Source organism: Hyperolius riggenbachi, chromosome 2 (assembly GCF_040937935.1).
Source record: "Hyperolius riggenbachi isolate aHypRig1 chromosome 2, aHypRig1.pri, whole genome shotgun sequence".
Classification (NCBI taxonomy): domain Eukaryota; kingdom Metazoa; phylum Chordata; class Amphibia; order Anura; family Hyperoliidae; genus Hyperolius; species Hyperolius riggenbachi.
The window spans coordinates 133,319,228-133,332,038 of record NC_090647.1 but is presented as its reverse complement, the minus strand read 5'-3'; the positions used below and the strand labels follow the sequence as shown (position 1 = coordinate 133,332,038).

The 12,811-nt window shown below is 44.8% G+C and overlaps 1 protein-coding gene across 1 annotated transcript in view; it reads left to right on the top strand.

The window, feature by feature from the left end:
• The window catches only part of MBD6 (methyl-CpG binding domain protein 6), a 107,286-nt gene that overhangs the window by 61,187 nt on the left and 33,288 nt on the right, over window positions 1-12,811 (top strand). The window contains exons 3-4 of the mRNA XM_068267438.1: window positions 2,780-2,916; window positions 6,526-6,628. Of these exons, the coding sequence (XP_068123539.1) occupies window positions 2,804-2,916; window positions 6,526-6,628 (216 nt within the window). The 5' untranslated portion in view covers window positions 2,780-2,803. The remainder of the gene's footprint in view (window positions 1-2,779; window positions 2,917-6,525; window positions 6,629-12,811) is intronic.

The following is a 12,811-nucleotide window of genomic DNA, read 5'->3' as shown; positions in this document are numbered from 1 at the left end:
TCTGTACAGCACTTGGGCCCAAATTGTCACTCGAGGGATCCAGTCCCGGTCCCTGTGGACGAAGTGACTGCATGTGTACACACCTTAACTCTGTAAACAGTTGTCTAAAGCCTCATTCAGATGAAAGACTGCTTTTAGCCAAGGCAGCTGGTCGTCAGTCTTACGTTTGTACAGCGGCCTCCAATCACCTTGATACATTAGCAGTCAGTTCACCAGGCGAATCGATTCGGCCGAGCACTGACTGAGGGCATTGTTCTCATCCTTACTCCATCCACTCAGTCATGTGTGGCACCTTCAGCCTCCTTCCTTCCTGCAGGCTAGCGACGTATCTCTACAGCCTCGGTCCCCAAACGGTCATCCAAGAGATCAAATCCTTATCCCTCCCTATTGGCAGTCCACGTGAGTATGAGGCTCAACTTATGCTGCTTGGATGAGGCAAATATATAATAGGATAGATGTCTTGATTAACATCTCTAAATATAATGGAGCAGTTTCTTCTTTAAAAACAACTTTATCGTCATTTCTGTAAGGCCCGGTTCACTTTGGATAAAAAAATGGTCTGTGTAGTGGACTGCAACAGAATACACCTTAATGGAAGTGAATGAATCCCATGTTAATCAATAGGATCTGTTCACATTGCTCTGTGGGAACAGATCCGTTTGGGTATGCAGTGATTTTTCCTTTATTGACGGATGCGTCACATTGACTGCGTGCTAACGGAACAGAGGGATTTACCCAGATCAGTTTTCCATTAATTCCAGGGCAAACCGGGCCTTAGTCGAGCTGTTTATTTTGTTATCTTTCTGACTCAAAAAGCATGAGTCAGAGAGCAGGCTAGATGAAGGATTTGAGAAATGCTTTTGCAACTAATAATTTTTCTAATTCAATACCTAGTCCAATTAAATTTCATAGAGTTCTTCTTTATATTGCATCGGTAAACAAAATGAACCTGGACCAATGATGCTTTAATACATCTGAAGAGTTCTGACACCATTAGGGGGTATATTTCTGATTCAGATATTATTAGCCAGTGATGCACAATGCCTGTGATCATATAATTCTAGTATACACAATATAAGTATTATTTTTTTTAAACATCTTTTATTGTAAGTTTTGTATTTTAATAACAAGCAGGACATTAGTACCTGCAACAGAAGGACAAGGTATACTATGCAAATATAAACATTAACCTATTTTGGTTCCTGGACGTAGAAACTACGTCCAGGAACCATGCGCGCTACCACGCGCTCCCTCGCCCGATCGCGCGCGTGCACGCGAGCTCCCAGCCCGCGGTTCATTAGCCAGGCAATCAGTGAATCGGGCTATGGTGCCCGATCACTGATTCCTCTCCCCCGCTGAAAAAGCGACAGCTTCTCTCGGAAGCTGCGCCTTTTCTGGCTGTTACCTCCCCCATACATCGCTCTAAGTGTGTGTTACGCTTAGAGTGACGTCATGTAAACAAACTCATGGCCGCCATCTTGTGGCCAAAAAGTAATACAACAACTAAAAGTAAAAAAAAAAATGAAAATCAACACACATTTACATTATAAACCTATTGTTTACCTCCCACCCTCCCAAAACTACCCAAATAAAATGTTTAATATAAAAAAAAAAAAAAAAAAAAAAAAAAAAAAAATTACAATAAAAAAAACAAAACATGTAAATATTTACCTAAGTGTCTAAACTTTTTAAATATCAATGTAAAGATGAAATATTTCTATATTTTTTTTTTATTTTAAACTTGTAAATAGTGATAGATGCAAAACGGAAAAAATGCACCTTTATTTCCAAATAAAATATTGTCGCCATACATTGTGATAGGGACATAATTTTAACTGTGTAATAACCGGGACATATGGACAAATACGATACATGAGTTTTTTTTCTTATTCTTCCTGTTAAAATGCATTTACAGTAAAGTGGCTCTTAGCAAAATGTACCCCCCAAAGAAAGCCTAATTGGTGGCGGAAAAAAAAAAATATAGATCAGTTCATTGTGATAAGTAGTGATAAAGTTATAGGCTAATGAATGGGAGGTGAACATTTCTCAAGTGAAAACGACGGAACGCGAATGGGTTAAGGAGCAATGAAGAAACCCCCTACTAATTTCCCCATAAGAAAAAAAAAATCTCCCACTACCCCTTTCCCCTCCCTTCCCCTCCCCTCAGCCAACCTTGGCTGCATAACCCCAACCAGTAGGTCCAAGCGAAAGCTCAGTCCGTCAGGAGTAAAGATTCTCAGATCAATTTGAGATTTCCAATCTGCCTAAGGAGCCCTGGAGCCGGTATATTTAAAGTGTTCCATCAGATTGTCCTTTTCACTAGTAGTCAAGGAAGCTAGTATAAATAGTTTCCAAATGTTGAAAAAGTGTTTAGTACGCTTCTCTTCATGCACTACTAGAGCTTCCAATCTGTCCAAATTAAATAGATGAGTCAATTCTTCTTTAACGTCCCATATTGTTGGCATCGATTGGTAGATCCATTTGTTAAAGATGACCTTTCTAGAGGCAATAAGGATAATGTGAGTCAAGGGGCCCAACCCTCAAGGCTTGTTACAAGTTCCCCCGTTAGTGGTCTGTGTTGTATCATAAAAGTTAAACAGGAGCATAGCTGGGTCAAGATCCAATTTTACCTTGCACAATTGGTAAATCTAATCTAATATCTTTAGCCAGAATGTTCTAATATGCGGACATGTCCACACACAATTAAATAAGTCCGTATTGAGTACACCATATAATTCTTAAAGCAATGCAAGCGTATTACTCCTGTTGTGTTTGACAGGTACAAGAAAGAAGAGCGAACAAAATGAATGGCGGCAGTGAAAGTGGAGGAGGAGATAATTATGGAGCGGTCCCAGTGGTCCAGGTGCCCATTGGCTGGCAAAGGCGGGTGGAGCCAGGCACGGTGGTTTACATCAGGTAATGTGAAAAAAGGGTAATGATACAGTAAGGATGCATTCACACTAGAGAAAATAGGTGGCCAGTTGGAAAGCCAGCTGCACTAGGGCGAGCATCAGACATTGCTTTCTATGCACACGTCCCTGTGATTTCACCACCAGGAGACTTGGGCACAGGATACAGCCGGCATATAGCTTATCCTGCTGCTGCACAACTTCCCGGCAGCGTTAAATACTATTCCCTCTCTAGGGCCACGCGGATAGTGGGGAATGATGAAATTTGGCTTCCAGCTATTGCTGGAGGCCGAATTACAGTGTTTTAAAAGTAACTTCAGCTCCGTCTTCTGACGGCGCTGCAGTTACTCACTGTGCGCCGCTATAGCCGTAATTCTTATTACGGTCTATGGTGGCGTCGGCTGTTTGTAAGCTCTGCACAAACGTTGAGGCTCCCTGCACACTGCGTGCGATTCCGATTCCGCTTTTTAATCGGTTTTTACATCCAATTCCGATTTTTATTCTTTACTGCATGCTGCATTTTTTTATCTGTTTTTCTGTTGAATGTATTCAGGGAAAATCGGAATTGAAAATCGGAAACGGAATCTGTATCGCAAAACGGATTTGCAGTGTGCAGGGAGCCTCAAAGATTCTTCTTGTTTATGTTTGTCCAGCATAGCCTGTATCACTCAGAAACATTCGCAGGGGTCCCCGACCCTGCTGGAACAGCTCATCATTGATTAGAGCAGGTTGTTGGTTTAAAATTTCAGTAAACAACTAAACCCACAGGAGTCTTGCCAAAGAATTGTAATTCTGTTGTTTTTATATGGCAATGAATTGTCATTATCACACTGCTTTTCTGTGAGACAAAAACATAAACAGGTGATACAGGAAATTAAAAAACTGATACAGGAATTGGTGGTGTCACCTGTCTTGGCCACACACAGTAGTAGAGATGTGAGAATAGAATGACTCTGGAATACTGAGGCTTCAGAGAGTGCAATTTTTATTCTTGTTAAACTTGATGGACATTATGTGTTATATTTTCAGTCTTTGCAACTTATGGAACAGCATTATATTTGTATTTGAATGGCTACCTGAAGTGACACGATTAGAGAAACATGTACAGATAGACAGGGCTGTGGAGTCGGAGTCGTGGAGTCGGGCAATTTTGGGTGCCTGGAGTCGGAGTCGGGAAAAAATGCACCGACTCCGACTCCTAATGATTTTGTAACTGTAATTAAAATAGAAAATATGATAAAATGTTCTATTTCTCAGATAATAGTCATTAAAAATAATGTATATACAGTAATAGCTATGCTTAGTCCACAAAAATGAAATAAACCAATCAAAATGAGTTACTTGTGCTGCTTCAATAAAGCAGTCCCCGTATTTTTAAGGTCAGATATACATATCTGATTGTGACTGTATATATGATGTGTACACAGGAATCTCTTATATATACTAAATAACATCTATGCTGTAAGAATAAAGCCTGATGTGTAGCTGTGTCACTAATAGAGATGGTCAACGAGATGGAAATAATTCTGCATTGATGCTGATTTATGCAAATGTATGCACTCCCTTTGCTGATGAAATCAAATAATTTGATGTGTTATTAAAATTTGGTTTGGTGACTACAAATTAAAGGGTAACAGACGGATGAAAAGTAAAGTTTTATACATACCTGGGGCTTCCTCCAGCCCCCTTCAGGCTAATCAGTGCCTCGCTGTCCTCCACCACCCGGATCTTCTGCTATGAGTCCTGGTAATTCAGCCAGTCAGCGCTGTCCGGCCGCATGCCGCTCCCACAGCCAGGAGCATTCTGCACCTGCGCAATAGTGCTGCACAGGTGTAGTATGCTCCTGGCGGCGGAGTGTGTGCATGCGCACTACGCCTGACTGGCTCAAGTACCTGGACTCATAGCAGAAGATCCAGGTGGTGGAGGAGGACAACGAGGGACTGATTATCCTGAAGGCAGCTGGAGGAAGCCCCAGGTATGTATAAAACTTTAATTTCATCTGTCTCAGGTTTACTTTGTTACACAGTAGTACTATACTCTACATATGCACTCCCCACAGAGCTGCAGGGAATCCACTGAGAATGCTGTGCACATTGAACACAGAGGTGTTGTCTGTTTACAATCTCCTCATTCCCCTGCAGAGTACCTGCACATCATTCTTACATGTACCCACACTTACATTGCCTAGGGCCTGATAGATGTTCTTTGTTCCGGTCTGTACCTTTTACAAGTACTCTTACCAAGGACTAGTTTTAGTCTAAAGGGAATAAATATAGTAGTCTACATATCCTTCTCACTTCAGTTGTCTTGTAAAATTCCTAAGCGTTGGCAGTTAAGAGACGAATTTCATGTTACATACTTTTAATCAACAAAATTGTAATATGCAAATTAGAGGAGTCGGAGTCGTGGAGTCGGAGTCGGAGTCGGTGGAATCCTAAACTGAGGAGTCGGAGTCGGTGGATTTTTGGACCGACTCCACAGCCCTGCAGATAGAAGACATTTTATGAAGTACCTTTCTGTTTGTCAGTACAGCAAGATTAAAAATAAAATCCATACAGTAAGATTAAAAATAAAATAATTTGTTATCTATGCAAATGAACTTGTCGAACAACTTGTCAAATTCTGTCTAGTTTTCTAAAAAGTAAATAGTAGCTAAAAGCCTGTTATCTGTTGGGAAGGGGTTTAACTGTAGGCAAGTTCAAATGGTCCTTACTTCTGTTTCTTTTTCAGCTTAAAGGAAACACGAGGTGAAAATAAGGAGGAGATAACCAATTGTATCTATCCTCCTCCAAAAAATAGCTTTTTTAAAATTTCTATTTTGTTTTTGATATCCCACAGTTTTATTTTATATGTAGATCTACTTTTTAAGTTTTGTGCTATTTCATTGTCCCTGTTCAATGACACATTCAGTGAAATATGCCAGGGCTAAAATCTATGAACTATTGACCTTTTTTATCTCTTACCTGACATTTATTGCCAGGAAAGTGTTGTGTGACTGTAACTCCTTATCTGTGAGTGAAAAACTTGCATACGTGATGTTAACTCTTTCAGGCTGAGAAACAAAAAAATGTAATACAGCATAGTTATTTGTGTGCTTGGCACAGTACATACACGTCTACCTCCCCAGGTGACGTGTCACCTTGTGTATACTTTAAAAGGCAGAGTGTGGATTCTAAAAAGTAGCTATGACAGTCTGATGCAATCTTAAAAATAAAGCTATAAAACTGAAAATAAAAATGAGTGCCTTTTCTATACAATTGATGTTCCAATACAATTCATTATCTCATAAATTTGTTTTCACTTCAGGTTCACTTTAAATATGTAGTGCGTCATTTTACAGTGATTTCAGCTGTGCTATGCTGAGAATAAAGGGTGTCTTCTGGACCAATTACTGTACTGCAGTTACCAGACCAAAGTGAACCTTCAAGCTGTTCAAGCCACATCATACAACTAAAATCAGTTATATGCACAGTTTTAAATGTTAACAAAACATAAGAATAGTAAAATGTAATATTCTGTCTATTACTTTCATACATTTTCACATATCTGATTGACATATACTTGACTATAAAATGACTTTTCATGTGTTAATAATCTCTGTTTGACTGTCTTACAGTCCAAGTGGTACAATTTTAACCTCTATGGATCAGTTGAAGACCTACCTAGTGACTGATGGAACTTGTAAATGTGGGCTGGAGTGTCCGCTTAACATCTACAAGGTGAGTGGGACCTCTTGTTCCTAGCTGTACTGTGCGAATACTTGTAATAATTCTGGCAGGGTGCCTGGAAAATGACTGGCAATTGTTCTAACTTTGGACATCTACCTCTGCTTTTCTCTAAACTGTTTTTTACAGCTGTACCGACATCATGCAAATCAAATACTTCCTGTGCTTCTGTGGTATTTTGCTGGGGTCCTGAAATTGTAAGGGTAGTGCATATAAAACCTGCCAGGGCTGCCTGCCACAAGCATATGTGAGTACTCCATCCGTGCGGTGTAGTAAACCGAGGCAGAAGTATAAAATAGACTAAAAAGGTTAAAAATACTTGAAAGGCAGTGGTGGACTTACCTCCTATAAGCAGACACAAAAACTCAATTTCAATAAACATAAATTTATTGGTATACTCCACAAAGTGTTGCAACGCATTTTACAGGTATAGTCTTGCTTCTTCAGGCAATAAAAAAGGGGAGCACACAACAGCTGCAGGTCAGGGATGCACAAGGTGCCTCTGTAACACACCATTTTGTTCTCTGTTCTTTCTTGTACCTGTCTAACACAACAGGGGTAATACGATTGCATTACTTTAAGAATTATATAATACAATATAAGAATTATATATACAATTATATTGTACTCAATGCAGACTTATTTCATTGTGTGTGGACATGTCCGCATATTAGAACATTCTGGATAAAGATGTAGGTCAGGGATGCACCATGCCCCTCTGTGACACACACAGGGGTGCCTGGTGCTTCCCTGACCTACAGCTGTTGTGTGCTCCCCTTTTTTATTGCCTGAAGAAGCAGGACTATACCTGTGAAACGTGCTGCAACATTTTGTGGCGTATACAAATACATTTATGTCTATTGACATTGACAGTTTTTGTGTCTGTTTATAGGAGGTAAGTCCACCACTGCCTTCCAAGCATCTTTAACCTTTATAGTCTATTTTATACTTCTGGCGCCTCTGTTTACTACGCAGTACTTGTATCCACCCCTGGTGGAGGGGAATACCCCCTTTTCTCCTATCTACAGAGAGCGACTTTTTAATCCTGAGTGGGGACAGGTTAACCTCCTCACCTGCCTTGCAGGTAACCCTGATTTGTGAGTATAATATTTTTCATCATCCAATTACCGCTACATGCTACACTATATTGGGCTGCCGGTGTCATTTCTTTTGTATCAATCCGTGCTGTTTGTGTGTTGTCTGGCTTCTATTAAAGCCTGTGTCACCAGTATTTTCTGCCGTATGGGGTCTTTAATATGCTGATTCAGGGACTTGCTAATAATTATGACCTCCAGAAAAAAAACTTTTAATGCAATGATTTTCTGCAATGATGAGTTGAACATCTATTTATTAAGTCCCTTGTCTTATGTAAAAAGTTTTGATCTGGTGAAGTGTACTTTTACACTTTGGTATGTATGAAGGTATGTATGAAGAATCAGAATCACAATCAGATTTTTTTCGCCAAATACAGCACGTGCTATATTCGGAATTTTTTGTGGTACACATGGCATAGACCTAGTACAGGAGGACAAGAAGCACAAACACAGACAATTTACAACTGCAGTAATGATATACATGACAAACTGGGTCGTCGGTAAGGGTTTGTTCCTGCCGTGCAGGAGCAGTCCAACAATAATAATAATAATTGTAATCATAATAATAAAGATGATGGTGATGGTGGCCCCAGTACAGTCTCTGGGCATTAAGAACGAGGGCGTGCAGGGGCGTGAGCTGACAGAGAGACCCCGCTAGGGCATGCCGGTAGGTGGGCCCCGTGGGGGCCGGTTGGAGTTGAGCAGCCGAACCGCTTGGGGGAAGAAGGTGTTCATCCGTCTGGTGGTTTTGCATAGTATAGACCTGTAGCGGCGACCCAGTGGGAGGAGCTTGAAGTAGCGACTGCCTGGGTGGGAGGGGTCACGGGAGATCACATTGGCCCTCATCCTAGCAGAGTGGAGGAGGTCAAGAGGTGGAAGAGGGGACCCGATGATTTTCTGGCCGTTGCGCCTGCATACCAGACAATGACTGAGGAGCAGAGGATGGATTCTATAGTGGCAGTATAGAAGCTGGTCAGCAGTTCCCTGGGCATGCTGAATCTCTTCAGTTGGCGCAGGAAGAACAACCTCTGCTGTGAATACTTCTGTATTATGGAGGTGTTCTGCCCCCACTTCAGGTTGTTAGTGAGAGTCGTGCCGAGGAACCGCACCGATGTCACCCTAGAGAATTCGGTGCCCCCAATGAGGATAGGTAGGAGGAGGGGGGAGGGTTCCTCCTGAAATCTACGACTAGTTCAACAGTCTTTGCGGCGTTGAGAACTAGGTTATTTGCTCTGCACCAGTTGCAAATTCGCTCAATTTCGCTGCGGTACTCATGCTCGCCATTGCTGCCACTTAGGCCAATGATGGTGGTGTCGCCTGCACATTTGATGACTTTCACAGAGTCAGTGGATGATATGCAATTGTTGGTATAGAGGGAGAACAATAGCGATGACAATACACAGCCTTGTGGAGCCCCAGTGTTGGTGGTTCTGACGCTGGAGTAGCAGTTGCCGAGCTTCACTTGTTGCGTTCTGTTAGTCAGGAAGTCCTTGATCCATGCTCGAAGCGTGGGATCTACTCTGAGCTGCGCCAGATTGGTGAGCAGGATGTCTGGGCAGATCGTGTTGCACGCCGAGCTAAAATCCAGAAACAAGATCCTAGCATAGGAGACAGGGTTGTATAGGTGCTCCATGATGTATGCCAGTTTGGCATTGATGGCGTCCTCCACGGATCTGTTTGCCCTATAAGCAAATTGGAGCTGGTCGAGGTGAGCGTCCGTGTGTCTCTTCAGGTGGGCAAGGACCAGCCGCTCAAGGAGCTTCATAATGTTGGAAGTTAGGGCCACTGGTCGGAAGTTGTGCTCAGTGCCAGGCACGTGCACCCTTTTTAAAATCTTCTCTAGCTGCGCAAAATAAGCTCTGCCCCCGATCACGATAAGCCCCACCCACGGGAAACTCCGCCCCCGCCTTGGACACTTTCAAGTGAAGAGGCCCAGCCGCCCAGACAGGAATCCTAGTGTGGCATACTGACCTCTCCCTCAACCTAGGACCCATACTGACCTCTCCCTACCCAGTACCCACAGTGACCTCTCCCTCCCCCAGCACCCACAGTGACCTCTCCCTCCACCTAGCACCCACAGAGCCCTCTCCCTCCACCTAGCACCCACAGTGACCTCTCTGTTACCCAGCACCCACAGTGACCTCTCCGTCCATCTATCACCCACAGTGACCTCTCCCTCCACCTAGCACCCACAGTGACCTCTCCCTTCACCTGGGACCCATAGTGACCTCTCCCTCCCCAGTACCCACAGTGACCTCTCCCTCCACCTAGGACCCATAGTGGCCTCTCCCTCCACCTAGCACCCACAGTGACCTCTCCCTCCGCAACTTGAACTGTGATCCTGCCTACCCCAGCACCCACAGTGATTTTTCCCTCCCCCAGTGGCTACCCTCCTGTCCCCTGCAGCACCCACAGGGACCTCCCATCCCAAAAGCAGCACCTACAGTGACCTCTCCCAGTGCCAGCGCCCACAGTGGCTTCTCCCAACACCCAGCATCCACTCCCTCCTCCAGTAACCACACTGACTTCTCCCAGCACCCACAGTGGCCTACCCTTCCCCCAGCACCCACACTGACCTCTACCTCCCTTAGCAGCAACTATGCCATTCATAGCAGCACCCATAGTGACCTCCCACCCCCTGCACCCACAATGACCTCTACCTCCCGAGACCCACAGTGATCTCCCCCAAAGGACCCACAGTGACCTCCCTTTCCTCCAGGACCCATACTGACCTCTACTTTCCACAGCACCCACAGTTACTTCTCCCCCCAGCACCCACAGAGACCTAACCTTCCCCCATCAACCACACTGACCTCGACCTTCCCTAGCAGCAACTATGCCATTCATAGCAGTTCCCACAGTGACTACCCACCCCCTGCACCCACAGCAATCCCACCAATATTCAGCACCCACATTACACTCAACCAGTAACCCCCACTATAGCAAGCACCCAGTACTTGCACCAAGCACCCTGCACCCAATACTCACATCTGGCCTCAATATTGCACTTAATACTTGCATCAAACAGCCACATGACACCCAATACCTGCACCCCTTCACCCTATAGCTGGCACCCAGTACTCACACCTACATGACACAGTACTTGCACCCAGCTCTGACATGTCACTCACTACTCACACCTGCACACAGCCTCCACATGGCACCCACTCACATAACCAGTACTAGCACCCGATGTACCTGCACTCAGAACCCACGTGACACACAACACCCACCCAGAGCTAGAACCCAGTGCAGGCATGGCACCAAGTATTTGCACCTATGTGATACCCAGTACCTGCACCCAACACCCACATGTTTCATCTGCAGTAGTTCCAGTTGCACTAAGCCTCCACTTGGTGCCCAGCACCCACACCAAGCACTCACATATGACATCCAGTACTTGCACCCAGAACTCAAAAGGGACTGAGTACCTGCAATCAACACCTACATGATGGTTTATACACACCCATACAGCCAGAATCCACATGACACCCTGTGCCAGCACCCAGAACCCACATGGCACCCAGCATCTGCCTTTAGCACTCACATGACAACAAATACCCCACTAGCCAGCACCCATCACCCATATGTCACCATGTACTCACTCCCAGTAACCACTTGGCACTCAGTATTTGCACCTAAGACCCACATACCCCCATAATCAACACCCACATGGCACAGTACTCACACGTCACCAAGTTCCAAAGTCATTATATGCACCTAGTACCCGTCCATGGCCAGCACCCAAATAGCACCCAGTACCCATCCTTGGTCCGAACCCATATGAGACACAGTACTCTCCCATGGCACACATCCAGACCACACATGGCACTCCCTACTCACTCATGTCCAACACTCACATGGCTCCCTGTACCAATTAGCACTCACATGGCACCCACTATTGTTTATCACCATCTGCTACTCATTCAGCACCCAATACTGCATAGCACCCACTGCAAATAAACACCCAATACAAACTGGACCTTGATACCCAAAGCAGTTTGACACAGACTAGACTGTACTTTGGCATCTCAGCACCCACTGCAACTTACCACAAAGTGAACCTTTGCGTCTTACCATCCACTGCATCTGGGCACCCACTGCACCTTGGCACTTACTGCAGTTTTGCATCTACTAATGCTTAGCAACCACTGCATATTGGTAACCACTTATTTGACTGAAAAGAGGCTTGGGTGCTGATCAAGAGGGACAGAGGTCCCAGTAATGAAAGATGAGTCTGTGCCTCTACAGTGGGCTCCACTGTGCCCACTCTAACCCACTAACAGTGGGCACCTATCACTGCTGATTTGAGGGTGGTAGCACCAAAAGAGTTGGAAGGAGACACACAGTCTGCCTGATACTGCTATAAGTGTGTGTGTGGGGGGGGGGGGGGGGGGGGGATAAGACTGCCTTATGCTTTATGGAGAGGGGGTATTACATACATAATTTAGCCCGATTTATCGATGTCAAATTTGAGCACCACACCCTTGAGGATCCTCTGCATGGCCCTGCCCCTTCCTGCAGCACCCACACTGACCTCTTCTTTTCCCATAAGCCACCCCTTCCCCTCATAGCTGGCACCCACTACTCACACTCACATGACACCAAGTATCTGCACCCAGGCCTAAAATTGCACCCAGTACTCACACCTGCACACAGCTTCCACATGGCACCCACTATCTGCACCAAGTATCCACTTAACCCGTAACCGCACCCAGAGTACCTGCATTCAAAACCCATGTGGTGCCCAAAGCCCACCCATAGCCAGCACCCAGTACAGGCATGGCGCCAAGTATTCGCACCCATGTCACACCACCACCGGGTGGCCCTTTTTGCTGATCGCAGTTCTCTTTTCAGTGCGTACCTGGCCTCTCTGTATTTCTCAGGGGAGCCGGACCTGTGCGCTTCCTCTTTGCATTTCCGAAGTCGGCGGAGCTTGTGGTTAAACCAAGGCTTGTTGTTGGGGAAAATCCTAAAGGTCTTGGATGGGATACACGCCTTTTCGCAGAAGCTAATGTAGGAGGTGACATTCTCGGCCCATTCGTCAAGGGAGTATGCCTCCAGCGTCGACCAGTCGGTGGTG